The 21,512-nt window shown below is 47.8% G+C and overlaps 5 protein-coding genes across 6 annotated transcripts in view; 2 read left to right on the plus strand and 3 right to left on the minus strand.

Moving 5' to 3' along the window:
• LOC125957658 (uncharacterized) overlaps window positions 1-21,512 on the plus strand; it is a 367,185-nt gene that overhangs the window by 7,421 nt on the left and 338,252 nt on the right. The window lies entirely within an intron of this gene.
• On the minus strand, window positions 2,529-5,034 carry LOC125957643 (DENN domain-containing protein 2D-like). Its single transcript, XM_049690491.1, has 2 exons — window positions 3,164-5,034; window positions 2,529-3,095 (listed from the first exon to the last, which is right to left on the minus strand). Exons 1-2 carry the CDS (start codon window positions 4,973-4,975, stop codon window positions 2,796-2,798), a joined length of 2,112 nt encoding a protein of 703 aa, XP_049546448.1. The 5' UTR covers window positions 4,976-5,034; the 3' UTR covers window positions 2,529-2,795.
• On the plus strand, window positions 4,436-7,201 carry LOC125957652 (threonylcarbamoyladenosine tRNA methylthiotransferase). Its single transcript, XM_049690501.1, has 4 exons — window positions 4,436-4,513; window positions 5,280-6,160; window positions 6,229-6,878; window positions 6,963-7,201. Exons 2-4 carry the CDS (start codon window positions 5,374-5,376, stop codon window positions 7,170-7,172), a joined length of 1,647 nt encoding a protein of 548 aa, XP_049546458.1. The 5' UTR covers window positions 4,436-4,513; window positions 5,280-5,373; the 3' UTR covers window positions 7,173-7,201.
• On the minus strand, window positions 7,109-9,157 carry LOC125957659 (translation initiation factor eIF-2B subunit gamma). Its single transcript, XM_049690513.1, has 6 exons — window positions 8,871-9,157; window positions 8,661-8,808; window positions 8,092-8,584; window positions 7,848-8,015; window positions 7,551-7,777; window positions 7,109-7,470 (listed from the first exon to the last, which is right to left on the minus strand). The coding sequence occupies exons 1-6, from the start codon at window positions 9,025-9,027 to the stop codon at window positions 7,311-7,313; spliced, it is 1,353 nt and encodes a 450-aa protein (XP_049546470.1). The 5' UTR covers window positions 9,028-9,157; the 3' UTR covers window positions 7,109-7,310.
• LOC125957649 (polypeptide N-acetylgalactosaminyltransferase 1) lies at window positions 9,322-21,447 on the minus strand. Of its 2 annotated transcripts, none has more exons than XM_049690496.1 (5): window positions 19,895-21,447; window positions 11,842-12,055; window positions 11,460-11,770; window positions 11,294-11,399; window positions 9,322-11,218 (listed from the first exon to the last, which is right to left on the minus strand). In XM_049690496.1, exons 1-5 carry the CDS (start codon window positions 20,629-20,631, stop codon window positions 10,694-10,696), a joined length of 1,893 nt encoding a protein of 630 aa, XP_049546453.1. In that variant the 5' UTR covers window positions 20,632-21,447; the 3' UTR covers window positions 9,322-10,693. The 2 variants fall into 2 exon arrangements, with proteins under 2 accessions (XP_049546453.1, XP_049546454.1); XM_049690497.1 differs by lacking the exon at window positions 19,895-21,447 and adding an exon at window positions 15,140-15,517.

Below are 21,512 nucleotides of genomic sequence, written 5' to 3' on the forward strand. Positions count from 1 at the left end.
CGGCCGATGGAAGCCTTCGCCTGTGAAATTGTTTTATCAGCCGCTCGGCCATGCGGCCATTTCCATGCTGGCCTTCTATGCACTGCAGCAGCTGATAAAACACCCTCGGTACGTTGTGCTTCGTTACTATGCAGTAGGTGAGCGGAAGACAAAATTCGCATAATGATGGCAGCACTCGCCGGCAGAAACCATAATATCGTTGCGTATAGTCGGTTAGAATAATACAGTACTCCTGGTCGCGCTGGCGGACCAGTGCTCCGTTGCCAGGGTAAACGAACTCCTCGATTTGCTTGTGCGGTTGCCTCTGTGGCGGATATTTGCTCTTAACGTAAGGACGATTCTTCAGCAAATCGTAGCCCACTAAGATGCAGTACTCGTAGAGCGTTGGCGTCGGCACTGCAGCGACTTTTCTTTCGTTCTTCTCACTTAGCTTATCGTTATGATTGATAATGCCTTTGACATCACTTTTTTTGTCATCGTCGCACTTGACCGAAATTGCGAATTTAGCATGTTGTCTGCCAAAGTCATAATCTTCGTACACATGTATGTTCCCATAGTGGCGAGTGTAGTCGTTCAGTTTCGCGCTGATAGACAATCGATGCAAACGCTCCCTGTGCTGCTCACTAGCCTTACGTCGCAACGTAATCTGCTCCCCAGACTCGTGCGTGTGTCCTGTTTCCTTTTCCTTGAAAGCGGCCTCGATCACCAGGTCCACGTCTTCATACACGTCCGTAGGTACTTCAGAACGTTCTCCAGGACGTGGTGGATGTTGCCGCAGCAGCCTATCTACCAATGCCAAGGCCTCATTAATATTTTCCGAGAACATCAATTCTGGGGAGGCGTTACTCGGGACTGAGTCTCCATTATTCGAAGCCATTTACACCGAGCTATGGTAAAACGCTTGTGAGCACTTGGTTCGCTGATACTAGACTGATGCTGCTCGCGTATATCCAACATCCCAACACGCTGTTCGCGATTTCCTTAAAAACCTGTTCGCCGCATGATGACGACGGAATCTGGACAGTTCCTCTATCACCCTGAAGATGCTACTGTTTCTTCGACGACTGTTGCGTTGTTATCATCAGTTCGATTTCCGTTGTTTTCTGCACTCTGCTAGTATTTTAGGGCTCCGCATTACTACTATGTTGCACATTAGTTCCCTAGTATCTTCGCCAAAGAAAGTATATCACTACCAAGAGCATTCGCATAAATATCATCATTTAGTAAATTTATGATTCAATAAACACGATTCGCATGATTCAATAAACAAAAAAGAACTCTAAGGAACATTTATATGTCAGAATGTTTCTTAAGGTTTTAAGGCTTATTGATTTCTATTTGATGTATAGGCCGCGATTTATATGTTGCCCGATCAGTAAATGCAGATCTGGTGACATTTTCAATGTCAAAGTTCAACGTATCTGATAATATTTACTAGCAAAGATTGCAATGGGATAGCTTTATGTAAATAGATAAATTAAATAATAAATTAGTTGCTGCACACACGACGCCGCCAAGTAGAACCCTGCTCAGATAAGAGCGCGTAAGCGCCCGCTCATCCGGCTACTCAGCCGTGATACAATTAATCGAAATATACTAACGACAAATATTGTGCTCTTGTGTTTTTTGTGCACTCCTCAATGCCGTACCTTATATACATTAGTAAGCTTTGCATTACATTACAAAGCTTTGATAATGTAGAATTGAGCATATTATAATTGTCTATCATTTACAACGAAACTACAGCTAATCTTCTCCTTTATCCAAAAGGTGATAAAAACTTTTTAGACCTCCCTAAACACATAAGATCTAGCTCAGGGGTCACAAACTCATATTGACTTGCGAGCCACAGTAATAGCACAGCCAAAATAGCTTCACGTGTCGCATGTTTGAAACCCTTGATCTAGCTTATCAGCTACCACTATATTATCGATAAAGTCCAATTGTACCACCAATAACGGTATAGTGATCTGCATAGGCCTTTTTAGGAGAATTATAAATGTAACATTGACGAATACGCGAATCACAAATGGCACCACCATTCTTTGTGTGGAAGCCAATATAACTATTGAACACTAATTCATTAGCTGATATCTTCATGAAATCTTCTACAATATAAACGATAAAATATTTGAATATTAAACGGTTTTCCCTTTCCCTCAAAAATGGCAATAGTGGAAGCTAGGGTATGGTGGTCACTTTTCCAGCTATTTGAACAATTGCGCTTAAAGCGGTCCCATTTTTTGCAATCGAAAAGATATTTTTAAAAAATAGGATAAATTCGATATAATGAACATTCAAATCAATAACTTGCTACTAAGTTGCCCTTCTTAAGAACTCCAAGTCTAAAGTTAGATTCGCAAAATCCCTTTTCAAAGATCTAGTTGAACCGCGCCAAATTGTCTGTTAAACCAATAGTTTGAACGTGTGATATAGAGTTCTAGATTTGGAGGACCATCTCATGAGTATTCTATAGTTGGCTTAAAAAAGAAATAGTTTGATATAAAAACAAATAGTTTGATCTCGAAAAAAGATTTATTTTATCACTAATTTGATTGTATAAAAGCTAGTAAAACGCACTTACATCCAGTACGAATCCAATTTCGATTTTTCATTACATTCTCGACTCTTCATGTTTTCTTTATTTTTATGTTTTTTTTTTGCTAATTACTGGTCATGGCTTGCTAAGAATTTGGATTACTTCGACCACATGGGTTTTGCGTAGTGATGGCGTTATTGCTCTTTAAAATTAAACACGGTTTCGCTTGGAAACACCGCGAAGGTGAGCCAGCGCGTCAGGATTTCTTCATCAATTTGCGCACCTTCTCCATAAAAGTTTTTCCTTTTCTTTCGATCAGCTTCGAGTTGGCGACCACCTCATCGAAGTTGGCTGTGTGCCAGTAGCGGTTTTGCGATTTTTCCGCGATTTTCGAGTTGAATAACGTGTAATCGAATCCGTCGTTGGTTGGAGTCGTTGCGGATAGTTTCGAGGCGTGCCAACGTTCCCGAAAATCCGCAAACATAACCGTTTCGAGAAAACAATTGAGAAACAGCCGCGTTTCCGGATTTTTGAATTGTTCCAGAAATTGTGTTTTCTGCGTAAAGAGAAATTAAATCGAAGATAATATTGACCGTTACTGATGAGTTGAAGTGGACATCTTACCTCATACGATTGGGTGTCGAGAGTGGAGAAGAGTTCAATAAAAAATCGCACAAATGCACCCCCAATTAATACACTGGATAGATCCTTAGCATCTTCAAATATCTTCACGAGTTCTAGCGAAACCCGTAGCGGGTTTTTCAGTTCGCTTGGCAGCATTGAGCATCGCTCTTTCCTAGCCATTCGGACGGTTCGGCGGTCTAGATTCACATAGCAAGCATCAGCCGACCCTTGCCACAGTTCCTCGGGTACCGGCTGTAACGTACCAGCAAGCATGGGTACCGGTGCTTCCAGCACTTGTTGCAAATCGTCCGGCACGATTGTGATGAGAATGTGTTGCCATTGGAATGGGTAGAGTATTGACAGGAGGGCCAGGATACACGAGCTCAATTGCGACAGGTGCTCGCTGAATAGAATCACCATCTTTTCCAGCAGCAAACACTCAAACACCTGTATCAGCCCATCTGGTCCGAGGCACCGGAAAATATCGAACAGTTCCGTTTTCTCTAAGCGTAAATCTTTGGGACGGCTTATAGTAATTGAATCGACTGTCTGCGCGTATGATTCCTCGTGGTTGCTAGGCAGCGTTATTTGCAGACTTTCACCGGCCGATGGTAGCCCTTGCTCGTGAAACTGCTTCATCAGCTTCTCGGCCATCCGGCCGTTTCCATGCTGGCCTTCTATGCACTGCAGCAGCTGATAGAACACTTTTGGTTCATGGTGCTTCGTTACTATGCAGTAGGTGAGCGGAATGCAAAATTCCGACGATTCCGGAAGCACTCGCCGGCAGAAACCATAATATCGTTGCGGATAGTCGGTTAGAATGATACAGTACTCCTGGTCGCACTGGCGGACCAGTGCTCCGTTGTCGGGGTAAACGAACTCTTCGATTTGCTTGTGCGGTTGCCTCTGTGGCGGATATTTGCTCTTCACGTAAGGACGATTCTTCAGCAAATCGTAGCCCACTACGATACAGTACTCGTAGAGCGTTGGCGCCGGCACTGCAACGACTTTCCTTCCGTTCTTCTCACTTAGCTTATTGTAATGTTTGATAAGGCCTTTGGTATCACTCTTTTTGAACTCATCGTCATCACACTCGACCGACATGGAAGACCCTGGCGAAGCATGTCGTCTATCACCGTCAACCGTATCATACACCCGTATGGTTCCGTATTGGCGTGTGTAATCATTCAGTTCCGCGCATCGAGACAACCGACGCAACCGCTTCCTGTGCTCCTCGCTAACCGGCCGTTTCAGTAAAATCTGCTCCCCAGATTGTGACTCATGTGTGTGCCCCTTTTCCGGTTCCTGGAAGGCGGCTTCAATCAGCAGGTTCACATCGTCTTCGAGTTGGTTTGTATGAACCTCGGAACGCTCTCCGGGACGAGCAGGCCGTCGCGGTGGCTTCTCCGGCGGTGGCCCTTCCGGAAGGGGTTTATTGAGCGCTTCGCGAATACTTTCCGAGTGCAGCAACTGTGGGGTGGGGTTGCTCGCGACCGTGTCTCCGTTAGTCGTGGCCGCCTGGGTCGAACTATGACGAAATGCTTGTGAGCGCTTGATTCCCCGTCTAGATTCCTGATGTTCACGCAGATCCACCGCGGTAGGACGCTGTTCATGATTGCCTTGGAAACCTGTTTCACCGCGTAACGGCGATGGAAGCTGGACGGATTGAGCGTTCCTCTGGCGCTGCTGTTGCGTGTGTGGATAAATCTTCTTCGGCAGCGGCTGCTGCGTTGTTATCAGCGTTTCAAATTTCTCCGTTATCTTCTGCACTCTGCTGCTGTTGTTGGGAGTTTCGGATGCTTTTTGCGACATCTTTCCGCCGTCATAGCTGCCTTGGAGGTTCACTTTTGGTCGAGAATTTACGCGAATTACATTTTACACACTTACTTTGTGGAAAAACAGGTGTGAGAACCGTTTTAATGACAACCTCGGAATTGAAAACAACTAGCCGTGCGAGCGAGACGCCGTGCGAATCATTTCCTCTCTTTCACCCAAAAAGAACAAATAAAATTATTCTTTCCAGTTTCCTTTCGGGATGAAAATATAGGTAGAAAATTGGGGTTTTAAAACTTATTTAAAAAATAATGCTTTCTCCGCCACACCTTGAATGTTTCAGAATTTAAGAGCCCGACGAGGCTCTTGGGTCACCTTGTATTCCGGTTGTCAAGAAGCCATGCGATTTTGTTTTTCTTTTGTGTATTTTCGCGATCATGGAATCTTGTGACGATTTTCTCGATATCGAAGATCTAATTTCACCGGATGATCCTTCCCCGAGGGAGCGCTACAGCAACAAACAGGATGTGACTGTGCGGGCCAAGCGGACGAAGGTGCGCAGCACGCGCGCCACGAAAGACCCACAGCCGGTCGCGGAAAAGCCGGTGCTGGAGAGTGTGATCCCGGAGACCCAACAAATCTACATGAAAACGTGGGGTTGCGCGCACAACACCTCCGACACCGAGTACATGGCCGGTCAGCTGGCGCAGTACGGTTACAATCTAACGAGCGATAAAAAGGCCGCCGATCTGTGGGTACTCAACAGCTGCACGGTGAAAAACCCCTCCGAAGACACGTTCCGCAACGAGATCGAGGCGGCTCACAGAGCGGGAAAGCATGTGGTGGTGGCTGGCTGTGTACCGCAAGCGGCCCCACGGTCCGATTACCTGCACGGACTGAGCGTGGTCGGCGTTCAGCAGATCGATCGTGTCGCCGAGGTGGTCGAGGAAACGCTGAAAGGACACTCGGTGCGGTTGCTGCAGGCGAAGAAGGTGAACGGCCGGAAGGTTGCAGGACCGAAGCTGGCGCTTCCGAAAGTTCGCAAAAACCCGCTGATCGAGGTGATCCCAATCAATTCCGGTTGTCTCAACTCGTGCACCTACTGCAAGACAAAGTTTGCCCGAGCCGATCTGGTGAGCTATCCGGTGCAGGAGATCGTTGAGCGTGCGGAGCAGGTGTTTGAAGACGGTGTGTGTGAGATATGGCTCACATCGGAAGACACCGGTAAGTGTCTTCAACTTACGTCTCTAGAAATGTTCTCTCAAATTAACCTTCTTCGGTCTAATCCAAAGGAACCTACGGCCGGGACATCGATTCCTCGCTGCCAGAGCTGCTGTGGAAACTAGTGGAAGTGATTCCCGAAGGATGCATGATGCGTCTCGGTATGACCAATCCGCCCTACATCCTGGAACATCTCGAAGAGATGGCAAAGGTACTAGCGCATCCACGCGTGTACAGCTTCCTCCACATACCGGTACAAAGCGGATCGGATACCATTCTGGGTGAGATGAAGCGTGAGTACTGCGTGCAGGAGTTCGAACGTGTCGTCGATTTTCTGCGCGAGAAGGTACCGGGTATAACGATTGCGACAGACATTATTTGTGGATTTCCGGGCGAAACCGAGATCGATTTCCAGGGAACGGTAGCCCTGTGCAAAAAGTATGAATTCCCAAGCCTATTCATCAACCAGTTCTTTCCGAGACCGGGAACACCAGCCGCCAAAATGGAACGTGTACCGGCCAACGAGGTAAAAACACGCACGAAACGGTTGACCGATCTGTTCCACTCGTACGAACCGTATAAGAAATACACCCCGGGCACAATACAAACAGTGCTCGTGACCGAAATCTCCCATGATCGGAAGCACTACGTCGGGCATAACAAATTCTATGAGCAGGTGCTTCTACCCATGCACAATAATCTTCTCGGCAAGCAGGTTGAGGTAAATGTCCATTGCAAGTCTATACGTAACGACAACGGCCGGATTGTTTTATCTTACTCTCAATGTTCTTTTGTTTCCCCTTAGGTTGAAATAACGGGCTGCACCAAGTTCAGCATGTTTGGCAAAGTGCTGCAAAGCGAAAAGGAATGGAAGAACTGTGTCAAACCAAGTGTAGGTGTTTCGGAATCACAGCAAACTACCGACTCGAAGTATCGTTCTCTGTTCCCGGTTTTCTTTTTGTCGTGTATTATAGCGGTCGTGTGTAAATACATTTTTATGTTATACGATGTCTAGTGTCCGACACTAGAAAGCTAATCGGAAAACCATAGCTCGTCCTCTTTTCTTTCATTTATCAAGAAACAATAGTCTAGAAGCAGCTTTGTTGTCGGTGACTTACCGCAGGCGAGAGCATGTGCGAGGATCGCCAACGCTTTAATCGATCGTCATGAAACCGTCCGCATTGGACAGATACACGTTTTCCTTTTTCGAGTTAGCGGCCACTACGAACTGGGGTCCAATGAGACAGTTCTTCAATATGCATCCACTTTTGATGGTTGCCTTCTCTCCGACGATACAATTATCAATGACAACACTAACGAAGAGAGATACCCGATTGGTTTGCATAAAAACTCGGAGATAGTGTTGAGAGGGGAAAATCCTAGTAATACTTACTTTTCCTCGACCGTCACACCGTCCATCAGGACACTTCCGTTAATGCGCGTTTTCGATTGCACCGTACATCCGTTTGCTATCACATTGGCACTGAGCGAAGTTTTCTCGCTTATCGTTGTCATGTCGCCGACGGCACACTTTGTAATCTGCGTTGATGTGATCGTAGCATTCGGTGAAACCAATTCCCGGTCCGTTAGTCCGGTCAGTGCAGCGAAGTGTTCGAATATCTAAAACACAAAAAGGACAACTTAGCATATGAGAACGAGCGTTTCACATCGCACAGCTACATCGACTCGCCTTCAGATTGCAAGCCAGAAACGATCGAACGTTGTTAATGCGAAGCCCGAAAGCACTCGGATCGGCAAAGTGTACGTAGCACCGAATCGGATGTGTGATGGACTTTTTCTCCTTATTGAAGATGGATGCCCTATCGATCTTTTCATCCATTTCCGTCGTAGAAGCGAACTGGAAAAAAGGGGAATTAGTACACTCAAAATGATTGCCTAGGCTAAAGGAATACACCATCCCACACATGGTTTACCTGAAATACATTATCAACCTTCAGATTCACATTAACGTCCGGATCACCCTCCGGAATGGATTGCGGTTGCAGCATCTGTTTCTTGATGATGTGCGGTAACAGTTCGCCCTTGACCGCGGAAATCGTATCGCTGACGGCGAGATAATCCACAACCCACTTCTTCATCACGTAAACGTGTGCATCGAGTAGGCTGGACGAGATGGTAAGCTCCGGATTGGTGCGCAGCAGGTGACCGGACAGTTTGACCGTTTCCTCAAAATCACTTGCCGATGCCATGAACAGCAGCTTACTCGTCGTTCGATCGTACCCGATAAGATCCTTTTCTGCTTTGTACTTTGATTTCGGTCCCGGTATAACCACATCCTGATCCTTTCCAGCCTCGAGCACGAACATCTGCAGCGAGGCATCGAGTTCGCGGAACTTGGACAGCAGTGGATAGAGCTTCACCTCGATCAGTGAGTCACACGATAGCACCACCAGATCCGTTTTTATCCTGCTCGGTAATGAAGTAAACGATCGTCAGTGCATCCGTCGGTAGTAGAGTCGGTGAGTAGCCATTCAATGCTTACTTATCCGAAGCCTGCCTCAAAGAATCCGCCGTACCACACTCCGAGTCCGCGCGGACCGTGTGGTAGTCGAGTTTCAGCTTCAACTGCAGTCGATCGAGCCGCTGCTGTATCTCGGACTTTTCCGTTTCCTGAACCACCACCAGGACCTCTGGGAAAGAAGAACGAGATGTATTACGGTCGAAATATAGACGGCACAGAGCGGATACTTACCGGTGAATCCGTGGCGCTGCAGCAAATTCAGCGGATACCAGATCATCGGATACGGTCCGACGGGAAGTAAACATTTCGGCCGGCCTTCCAGTATCTCTGGCAATCTGGTGCCTTTTCCGGCCGCTAACACCACCGCTTGAAACTCTTGCTGGACCATTTTCCGCCTCACTCCGGTGAATTTCCCTGCGTGTTTTTCTGTCTGTTTTTCGATCGTTCACGGAGGTTCACGAAATTTGTTGTGTCGAAAAATTCACACTTTCGGCAGCGATTTCCAAAACAACGGCACAGGGTTGTAGCTTCAACTGAAGTGCTTATACTGCACAGGTTAGGGAGTCGAGCAGTTTTTGCTCGAATTTCAAAACAACAATTTCACAAAAATTTCACAAAAGGTTCTCAAAAGTTTCACAAAAGTTTCATTTCACACCAGCAAGAAAACCAAGCACGATTTACACAATAGGTTAAACAAATAGTTTATTGTAACAATTCGTTTCACTCGCGCTCTCTCTAGCCTACGATTTTCTACCATTCCAGTGACCACGTGGTTTTACGCCGCATTTTATTGTACACATTTCACATTACTCTTACGCTATAGTTTGACTTTACTCCTCAAAACCCCGCTACACTAACTTCTTTTAGCTTCTAGTATACAAGAAACATATGTTTCAAATCCTATCAAGCCACAACATCAGCTCGGAATGCGAAACTCGACCTTGTGCGCCGATATAGCAAACTCATCATCAAATCCTAGTTATAAACTATGCTCTGCCTCTGCTGCAGTTGGTTCGGTTGGAATCAAAAAAGACCAATGGAAAACCGGCGCAATACCACGATTTGGCGTTGATGTTGGCCACTGATATGGCGCTAAAGCGTCGCATTACAGAAATAAGTTCTCTCTTCCTTCCTCCACGGGGTTAACATACTACCGGGTTGAACTACTATAAACATAAGTTCCGTGGCACTTTTCAGTTCTATTTCCTTTCGTCGTTATTCGATCGCTGATCTGCTATTGGCTTTTAGTTGGAGGCTCGCTCGTCGTGCAGTCATGTTCTCATGTGCATAAGTACCAGTAAATGTTTGCCACAAGTCATCTTCCCACTTTGCCCATTCTTTTTCTCTCCGCCGAGATTTAGCACTGAATATCACGTTATCACAGTACAGCGATCGTCGATGTGATGTTTCAACACGTGTTGAGCTGAGGTGGCACAGGAAGGACAGTCCTATTGAGGGCGCAAAACGCCAATGGAAGGGAATGTTAGCACTTCAATGCCGGGTTAAGTCCTTGGTTAGTGAGCTTATAAAAGGGCATCCTTTTCGTTCTTCAGTATCAATACAAAACCTTTGAGCATAGTTAGAATACTTTCGATATCTGAATGTTCCTTCTCTCTTCACCTTGAGCTGTTGCTTAGTTGCTGTGGAAGGTTGTTTTTGGGAGGACAGTCAAACGGAAGAAATCCTCTTTTTACTGTTGGCACACGGACGTCGCTTCGGCACTCAACATAAATTCTTTTCCATCCCCCAAATTCGTTCGTAATATAAAGTACCAGTCCTTAACGGAAGAGTTGGTTCCGATTCCTATAAAACAACTTGCGTTCTCTTAATATCAATACCAGCTGTTCCCAATTCCACGAGGCTCTCATCAAACCCTTTATGCCTTTCGGTTTGAGTTACGATCAACGTTTAACGAGGTAATGATGTTTTGCTTCCAGTCGAAGATAATCCTATAATCGCACTAGCTATAGTGTATAGAGCTCAATCTGTGATGCGTCGGGTTTATCATTTGCTCTGGCCTGTGCAACTGTTCAACCACTGCCACTGCCAAAGCGCTACTGATGCTGAAATTCCCACTTCTGTGTCTTGATTCCCGGATGGCAGGTTGCCACGTGTACGTAGCTTTTGGTCGAGAGATCACTGCTGTCGAGACAGAGACCGGACTGTTTGTGGCGTAGCTGCCGATGCTCGGTGAACTCCCACGTATCGTCGATATCATCGTCGTTGATGCACGGAATCATCACCACGAACTTAGATTCCGATTTGCTCGCCTGTACCGTGGCGCAGCTCCGCTCATTCCGCAGCACGGCACGTTTGGTAAGTGAGAACAACTGCGACGCTGACACTTCCGGCTTGAAGCAGGTATAGATGCCGAGATTCCATGGTTTCTCCGCATTCTGCTGCAACGTATCGAGGCAAAGATTATCGGCCTGCGAAGCTAACCGGCCAAACGCGAGGACGTTCCGTGTCGGTATAAACTTCTCCGGGTACACGTTCGTCATGTACCAGTTGAAGCTCTTGCAGTGGAGCTTCTCCCGTAGTACCTTCCGATGGGTAACATCTCCGAGCTCGGGATGATCCTGCAGAATGAACGGAAACACATTAGTGAAAGATATTTTTTTACCCAACCAGCTAGTGCCTTCCACTGCACTTACCTTAAGATCCGGGCGGTTCAGATAGAGAAGTTCCACGTAATCATCCATCCATACGACGGCCATCCGCACGGTATTGATTCCGTGTGTATCCCGATCGTTGGGGAATCTATGCAAACAAACAGCAAAGTCATACACGATACCATGCCATTCGCAGTGGAGTACTTACGAGTAAGGATGGAAATCCCGGAAAATATGACCAATGCGGGAGCACGGAATTGTCTCCAGTGTACCACCGCACTGCCAGACACGGAACGACATCTCTAGATTCTCACCGCCCCAACCGTCCATCTGTTCATCGTAGCTTCCAATGTCCCAGAAGTAATCGCGCGCTATCGCAAACAATCCTCCTGCCATCGTCGGACTGTACGTTGGACAGATTTCGACATCTTTCTCCGAACATTCACGTTTCTGACGCTCTCGTTCCCGTTTCGTCACATCATGCCAATCAAAGTGGCCATCCCAGGTGAAGCCGCCAATCTGCCAAACGGTAAAGCACAATTCCTGGTTAGATACTGTTTAAGGTTCCGAACACCACACTGCGACTGTACCTGGAAGTCGTTATAATCATTCGTGCTGTAGTAGAAGTTCTTCGCCTCTATCACGTCAATGATCGGTACCAGCACACTCGTGTGCGATTCCTTGATCCGGTCGAGTAGCGGCTCCAGCCACTGTGGCATACATTCGCAGTGCGCATCGAGAAACACCAGCACATCGGCTTTCGCAAGCCTTGCTCCTGCTAATCGGGCTCGAATCAATCCAACGCTAGAAGTGGAACAAAAATACTACCTTATTAGAAACACTTCGTTTTTATGCTGCTTGCCATCTGCCGATCGACATGCGAAGAGAGATCCGTAAAATTATTCTACGATTAGTTTGAAAAGAGTTTTCGTTTTACAAACTACCCTTTAAAACACTCTCGGTTGAGTTGCCCACCCCGAGAGCCCCTCAAGACTGTACTCCGATGTCCGAAACCACCACTACCCCCAACCTCCTCCCACCCCCTCGAGCATTGTTCGTGACCATAGCAGCGGAAAGTGGGCTCAGTAAACTCCGGTAATCTCAAACCCTTCCGCAGATTCGCAAGTGTGGACCGCACCGGCCAGTGATAAATGGGAGATGCAGAGCACATCGTTTCATCCAGCACCGTACATTACGCAACATCACAAAGGTGACGACGGTCGCAATGGCACAACCATGGCGCCCCGCTGCAACGGTTGGCGAGTTACGACCAAATCTTAGTCTCGTTTTCCGAAGCTGGAAAGCCACGTATTGTTGAAATGCATTTTGCCGGCTGTTCTCTCAGGTTATGCACTACCTGAAACAGTGACATAAATTAGCTCGTCAAGTGGTTGATGTATCAGGGAAGAATGAAGTGATTAGATCAGGTTCAATGCTTCGCCATTTTCCTGCCGAGGTATTATTATGGAAATACGGCACGCGAGTTCGGCACCGGAAATGGCATGGAATTGTCGACACGTAACACGGTGCGGATTGTTAAGCACCGCGGCGTGTGTCGGTATCGGATACAATTTACTGCCGATAAGAGCGTCACCAGATTAGCCGTTTCGGAGAGTTTCTCACGTGATTGGCACAGCTGTAATCGACAATTAATTAGAATTCATGTTGCACGCTGCTTCGTTGCGGATACCGGATACATTAGCAGCAGGAATGGCTTTATAAGTGAATCACTGAGCCTTCATCGGTAATTGGGTGACGAGAATTTATCGAACAGGCAGAGATGCTACCCAGCAACAGCGACAACCGATTATATTCAAATGAAGCCTAATGTCTCCTGGTTTCTCGCATCCCAGCACAACACGATAATAGAGGAACATTTATGCTTTTACTTTTGAAAAAAGGAAATTCAAATGAATTCTTAATCGATCTAGTGCCTGTGGCATGGGCGGTGGAAATGTGAAGCGATTCACAACGATTGCATTCGATATCAGCTGACATTCATTGCTTGGGGAATGAAAATGAGAATACGCTCGACATTAAGCAAATGTAATCCTAACCAGGCCCAATGCTATGCCGTCTATGCTAAAGGAATCGGATCCTTTTGAAGTAATTGGTACCGCTGGGACTGACTCGACTGGGACTATGCACTTTCTTCAAGCTCCATGAAGCCGTGTTACAACACAGGATAAAATGGATCCGAGTAACCATGATTGATATTGGATCGCATGATTCAAGGGACCATAGTAAGCATCGCTCAGAGAGAACAGATACGGACCAACGAATGCTAGCGATACCATCCGGTTATGGTAGTTAGTGAAATGAAACCTCCTACGTGCAGAAACTCGATATTAGCTAGCAAAGAGAAATAAACATTACATCAATTCTCTCGGCAACTACAGATCTGGAAAGGTCATCGTGTGAGTTAGTAGCATAATACTATCGAATGAACAACACAAAAAACGTTCATTGTTACAATTAAGATAGCAACTAATTCACTACTGTTCCAGGCATTGTCGAACCTCCGAACCTGAATAATCAACATTTCAAACAATCCAAACCAATATCATCGGCCGTCCCGTTCTACATTGTAATAAACAAGCTCCATTACCCGAAGCAGCTCCGTCGCAAAATCATACCACACTAAGCACCTCTCAAACGATCGTAATTGAATCAACCCTCCCCAGCGTTCCCCGTCTCAGTGGGCCAATCCATTATATCTTTAATTAAAATTTTCCACTCCATACCGCCACTGTTATGTGGGCATTTTGCTGCACCATCAAGCATAAAAGCTCATCTTCCCAACATCCGCCACTGGTGTACGGCACCGTATACTGTCGAGATATTGATATAGATATACATGCATCAGCTGGTGCAACTGTTGCTACTACTGCTAATATCTGCCTATAAAAAGGAGACCATTGCGGAACCAGATGCATAGGCAAGATCCATCTAAATCGCATTTGTCACCTAGATGTATGCGGTGGATATAGTACTAAATCCTGCTCGGCCGTTTTTATGATAAACTCATAAAATTACTCGACCGATTGCACTGTTGAACGCTTTCTAAGCGGTGGGTCTACCGTCCGGGGGGCACAATTAATGGACCGGGCCCAGCCGTTGAGTAGCACCTCTTGCAACTTGCGATGTCCTTCTGGTTTTTGACCGCCATGACCAGGCGCTTTCTCTTTTAAGAGACCTTCCTCGCGGTGTATGCAAATTCTATGTGTCCCTCATACGCACCACTCCGCGCTCGTCCTGGTTGCGCCATGGTGAGTGACCTCCTTTTGCCTGATGCCGGTTGCCATTTGGAGAAGCGCTCCGGAGATTCATCTCGCGAATGGGCACAATGGAGACAAGCATCACAAGTATCGTGAAGCTGGAGCGCCACCGTCATCGTCGCCGATTGTTACAACACGCCAGCATGCATTGAATGCAACGGACAATTGGCACCGCACAGAACAGGTCAGCACGGTGCGGTTGGGTTGATTGCGCTTCGATTCGTGTTACAACAACACTCGCGGGTGTCGCGATTAGTCACTAGACTCCGCGGACACTGCATTCCACAATGAATGGAAAGCGGGAGAATGATTGATGATTTTGCGGTTCCGTGTCCTTCGTATATTGATTCATCCGGTTGGAGAATTGAATGGAAATGATGCTACGAGCTAACGATAAGTAGAAGGTACAATTTAATAGGCTAATGATCACCGCAAGTCTCTCTGCTCGTAAAACCACCGATACTGAGCCAATTGAGACATCTAGGACAGAAAGGTGACAACGCACCCGTCACATCTTGGGTTTCTTGCTTAGTTCCTACTGCTACTCTTCGATGATCATGACAAAACCACGAAACTTTCACCAGATTCTGGGCCACATCTTCCAGGTTACGCATCACTTTCCATGCTCGTGCCGCTAACAATCCTGTCACTGCGTACAGCGATCACCGGAACCGCCAACAGAACACTCCGAGATGATGCCGTCCAAAAACTCCCAAAGATGGAGAAAGGCAACATTTCTTTTCATCGAACTCACCAGTTTTGGGTACTTTAAAACTACCCAATCAACCGTACCCAATCAACCGCGATGCCAGGATGGTCGTTTACGCATAAAATGCGGCATGAATTGTCCTAGGATGGTTCCATCGTGTCGTGCTCACGACATCGATCACTCTCAAGAGCATGGAGATGCCGCCGCATTCGTATCGATTGATCGTAGCTTGAATTCGGTTGATGATCTTGACGTTCCGAGATTCCAGCGTAGCCGCTAGCTAGCTGTTTACCCCAAAAACCGGCATCCTCCAACCGGTTTCGAAGTGCTGCCCCACGTAGCGCTGCCACTGTATTGTCAGTCTGTTTCTGCCGCGTCCTCTCGAGCTCTCCTCCTCCTCCTCCTCTTCCTGGTCGGTACGATACCGAATTTAAATATTTATGCTTATGAGGAACCACGATCGATACTCGAGAAGAAGAAGTCTGCTGCAAATGGTATGGGCTCGGACTTGGCAGCCCATTCTTGTACGACGAATCCCCGTGTATGGGGTGACATTTCACAATATGATGGTGGCGGATGCTGCTGGATGCCACAGTTGCGTCGTTCGTGCCAAAAACATTAAATTCATTCAGGACACATACATTAGAATAATGGGCTACACAAGAAAGATGACAGAATTCAATCGTGCCTTTCACCCGGATGATTCACAAACAATCATTGTGATGCGATCAGGAGCAAAGAAACAATGGCTTTTTCATTTTAAAATCCAAATTTCATATTTCATCTTATTCGCCTAAAAGCCTCATTCGCCCGTACCTGACCTCTTTTCAAACGGCATCCACAGATAGAGTGTGAATGCGTTGCCCCTTTGGCCTTTAGGAATCAACCACCTAAAAACGGGCCTGTTCATATAGCCCAGCTTGCCCAGCTTATGCAATGTAATGATGGCATAAAGTCGCCTTGAATTGCTACTATTGTCAGGTGGCGCAAAACGCGATTTGTTGCGTAACTCCGGATTGGGCGGACCCGGCGAGGCTCTTCAAACACGTGCACTTGAGAAAGAAAAGACGTACCAAACGCCGTAGTCACGGCTCCCGTAGTCTTTGATACACAATCCTAGCAACCGCACTGAATGAAAGCTTGCGTGGAGAATACTTATCCCAGAAGCCCTTCGTTCTTGGTAGCCAAAGGCAACGCACTAACAAACAGAAAGCAATAGAAAGCACATTTCGCGCAAATTATCGCTCGTGAAATCGTTGTGCCAAAAAGTTTACGCTCAAAAAGGCTCTCCAACAATGCTAACGCTAATCGAAATGCTACTCATTCTTGCTCAGCCTACCTAGTGATGCAGCTCTAGCCTTTGCCCATCCGAAGGAAACTGAAAATCGTTGAAATCGAAGGCAGATCGTAGGAATCCAACAAACCAACAGACCCAGTAGCCCTTCCGATTGCACAAGCCAACCAACCACGCGTTACGCCGCATTACGACAAACCTTGGATGTGTTCGCGGGTGTCCGTCCGCGCTCGCGCGCGCTGCCCAACGAAAGGTGAAATTACAGTGCAAGATTCCAGCTTAAGCGCAGACGAAGAATGTCGAAGAAGCCGCCACCCTACTAGCCACTCAGTGCTGGCTTCTCTAATTTCTGCGTACCGGGATCCCCCCCCTCTACAACCACACGTTTACAACGCAACGAAGAAGAGCAAAAGTTAAATGATCTTTGATGCCCGGGTGCTAGTAGTGTTGCGATGTTTTTGTTGCTGCTGTTCGCTGCTGCTAGTCATACGCGGCATGACTTGCACCAGAGTGAACGCTGGGAACGGATTTTCTCCCGGACCACGGACCAAATTTCACTCCAACCGCCATTGGTGCCTCCTCCCTGCGCGCCACTCGTATGCGTTCACACCGCCGAAAAACAAACAAAAACCTGCATCTCTTTGGAGGAGAATGGACGCCTGGGTGCGATAGTGGCCAACGGCCAATTAAGGCGAAAATTAACCATCCGACCAAAGGGTGGTAAGCGTGCGTGAAACAATATTTCACAAACCATTTCATATCCGGACACTTTTCCTTCCTTCCTTCGGCCAACCATGCCTGCCTCCCTTGGATGACTCATCGTGGCGGGTCCCCAAACAAAAGACTTCAACGCGCGACTGACCACCACCAGACGAACCTGGGAATCTGGATCATGATGCACGATTTCCCTGGATCGCCAACGATCGGGAATGTTGTTTGGCCGCGGAGAAAGATACACACAAATTTGTGTGTAGCTCGTGAAACCGTCCGCGCACCCCGGAGCCATTAGTGCCGCCAGTAAGAAGCGGCGAGACATTAAGAAGGCCGGACCATGAGTGCCGCTTTGTGTGTAAAATTGGAGAAAAATGTTTGACCATTTCCTTCGCCAACTACTAACAGACCAGCCTAAGGAACACTTTCACTCCTGGTGAGTAGCTACCCATCGCCGCTAGGCAATCTTGGCGGAGCGGCAATTGATTTGTGTGGAATCGTGTCTCGGACTCAGTGATCTGAGATGCAGTGTGCTACCATGGGTACAACGTGCTAGCGGCAGTTGGAACAATAGTCAAACACGTGCGTCGTAAATTCACATACGGTGGGACAACGTAAAACGAAAATAGCAGCTGTTGGATTACTACGATGCAACACAAAGGACCCCAATGCCATGATGGACACTGCAATTTCTTTCCCTCGAATTACCGATTATAAGTTTGGTTGCTACTTACATGATCTTCAAGGGATTACCCATGGAGAGTATTGTGCAACGCTATAGATTGGCGTGGATTTAGCTGCCTATCGACATCAAAAGGCTACTACGATATTCACCATGACGATCAGGCAACTTCAACCAACTGCGGTGTATCTTTCCAAAGCCAAGACCACATTAAATCCATTTAAATCAATAGCACCTTAATAACGACAGGGATTTCTTTAATTACATGCCATGCACATTCCCATTTTAAATCGCTTTTTAGTGGACGGTGTTTATCCATTACTGGTAGGAATCGAACAAGATCCACATCGTAAAGCAATCCTTAAATGTATTCCGGAACACCCAACAACCAGCATGGACGGGACATGAAATTCTACCCCGACGATACACCAGACTTATGAAACATACCCATTTCCCAAAAGCTGATTCTTGTCGCGTTATAAAGCAATTGGCGAATGCCACTGAAGCCACCGTAGTGGTACGGTACGTTGTTCTTCCAAGTGAGTAGTGCGTTCGTGCTTAAAATAATAAATGTTTGTCTTATCGATGAGATTCCCCTATTTCCGCCGGGTAATCCGTTGCTGCGAATCGGCGAAGGCAAAGTCAGAATCGCCGGAGCACAATCCCCACGGGACGCAATAGGGCAGGGGAGGAGGCCAACGCAATAGATCGTGATGTTGGCGTTCAATTCGTTCAAGAAGCGATCATTATCAGCCCATCTATTGGGTCGCATTGGAGCCGAAGCAAACCGGCCGCTCCGGGCTGGGGGTCCTCCGCTGGCTCGGTCGTAAATTAGCCACCATTAGCCACCGACACTTTGATTTCCAGTGGTCCCTCCGGGGCCCATCGCAAGCAGCGGACCACGAAGCGTTAAGAAAGCATGTTTGAAAGCATGGAGCCGGGTAGGTTGCAGACCACCGGACCGCTACCTTCGTACCAGCAACAGCAGCAAACACCACCACAGCACCAGCTTGCGCGGATGTTTATTGAACACATCTATTTAGAACCTACGTGTGGCTACGACGCTGTAGCGGCCGTAAACCAACACTACTGCTCTCCCGTTAACTTCTCCACCGCCCCAAGCCAAACGCCCCAAGCGGGTTTTGGAAATGGACGTAGATTGAATAAATGATGCTTTACGTGGGCCACGGACGCGGACGGCTCTGCTGCCGCTAGGGAGACGTCTTCAAAAAAGGGAAAGCTCCATCAATGGTTGAAAGTTGGCAACGGTCCAACGGGAACCGCAGCTGCCCCAGACGACACCGAGTCAAGTCAAATGGACGCGAGCAAGCACAGTTCAACGACATTCTTGCTTATACGGTCTTTCGAGGGCTAGTGTCGTATGTAAAACCATTCATAGAACTTCATTTTCTTAAATCGAGTCTGCCAACAGACCCGTTACTACAGAGATTCTACCATCGAAGCAGCAGAATTCGCACTAAGCAAGCTATGATTAAGCACTGTTCTTAAATTGAACTAGAAACTAGTAATTTGTTGGAATAATGACTAGCTTCGAAGTGTTAAAGGATATAACCGAACAACCATTTAGGTGTATTTTTTTTTTAACATAATTCTGGCGAAGGAAGCAAGTTCTCATGGTCAAACCATTCTTCCCACTTTCCACGGCCAGGTAAGAGCTTCAGTGTGGAGGAATTAAACGAAGCGGAACGTGTTATAAAAGAACCGAATTTTAATATAAGCTTCCCCCCGCAGGCTGCTGCTGTTCCGTGACCAACCGCAGACCAGGGCAGCGGTGTGGATGACAAACAAACGAGAGTGAGCCACGTCGTGCGCGTTGGCCGTCATTTGAAAGCGTGTGATTCGAACGAACGTGTGTCGTCGTGTGGCGGCCCCAGTGTGCGTGGTTGTTTAAACAGCTCTTTTGGCTTTCCCGTCTTCCCGTCGCCCCATTCCGATCCCCACCACTTACCGTTGCCGTTGGCGGAGCACCTTCACCTTGGCCGGTAACCGGGTTTTGACGTAGTAGTCGAGCTTCCCCTTCAGCTCCACGTTGGTGCTGCCATCGTCGACGAGCACGATCTCCTTCAGCAGCCGCGCATCGGCCGTGTTCAGCACGCTGTGTACCGTACGCAGCAGCACCGAGTAGGGCTCGTTGTAGAAGATGATGATCACGCTCGTCGAGGGCAGGCTGGCGATGTCGTACTGCTTCCGCTTGCAGGCCGGATGTCGCCCGTCCGGTGGTGTCCGATTGTAGCTCAGGTGTTCGCTTAGCTCCTCGTTCAGGGCAATCGTCGCTAGCTGCTTCTCGCCCAGCTCCTTCGCATCGCCCGTCAGCTCGACACCCTCCCCATTGTCACCGAGCCCGGGCCGCTGTTTGGCCAGATCGGCCCGTATCAGCTGCTCGTACATGAGCGCATCGCCGTTGCTGGCGCCGGACAGCACGTTGCCCTTGTTCAGCGCTACGCCAAGGGCGCCAGCCTTGGCAAGCACCGCTGCTCCTATATCTATATCATTCTGGACCAAGGCTAGCGCTTTCTGTTGCTGCTGCTGTTGCTGCAGCAGCACCTCGGCCGCCGGCCCACCCAGCGAGTTGGGTGAACCGTTTAGGTTCTTAAAGTAAAACAACGCAAACAGCCCTAGCACCAACAGGAACAGCACCTTCGAGTAGAGATTCCGCCGGATGCTAAGCCCACCGCGGAAGAACATCTTGTTGGGAAGGGTGGGCGGCAGTCCGCTGCGATGCCCCCTTTCTTAAGTGCGCTAATTCGAAGTTGGCCCGCTGTTGGGTCAACTGCTACTACGGTGGGAACGCTTTTTCCTATTTTTACCAATCATCGGCTGGCTGGACACCGGACGGGACGTGCTACTGTGGCGCGATATTCTTCTTCAATTACTATACGCCAAAACGATCGACATGCTCGGCGGTGATCTCAGGGCCACGCGCGATCGAAAATAGACGATGCGGAGATAGACAATCAAAACAAATCGCCGTGTTTCTCCGTTCTTGACCGTGCTGTGCGTGCTCTATTTCATAAACGTGGGCTGTTGCTCCGGCGGGTTTTTTACGTTCTCGTCGTCAACTGATAACACACATCCACGTCACTGAAGAAGAACGCGTTCTTGGTACCGAATTCAGAGTGCTCCCATTCTTCGCACTTCCCAAGGATACACCAGCGTGAGGAATCGAGGGCCACCTGTCGAAGGATGCTCGCTGCGCAGCATCCAACAACGTCGTGAACACGGAAAGTGAAAGAGGCCCTGATTCACCACACAACACGGAAACACATCGACGGATTTTGTAAGAACGAGAATGCACTTCCTGGGAATTTACACTGCGCGACCGCAGGACCGGCGGAAATTCTGGGTTCGCGTTTTCCACTTCCGGGGGCTCCACAACAGGACGGAATCGTGGGGGATGCTGTCCTCGAGGGGATGAGTGTGCGGCCAAACAGATCACGGTTCCGCGTTTCCCGCAACCAACGAAAACGACGAGGAGCAGCAGCACGCACGTCCGTCCTCCTCGAGCGAAAATTAATTTTTAAAAACAAAAAAACGAACGAAGAGAACGAAAGGGTTGATTAAGGATG

This window comes from Anopheles darlingi, chromosome 3 (assembly GCF_943734745.1).
Source record: "Anopheles darlingi chromosome 3, idAnoDarlMG_H_01, whole genome shotgun sequence".
In the NCBI taxonomy this organism is placed as follows: domain Eukaryota; kingdom Metazoa; phylum Arthropoda; class Insecta; order Diptera; family Culicidae; genus Anopheles; species Anopheles darlingi.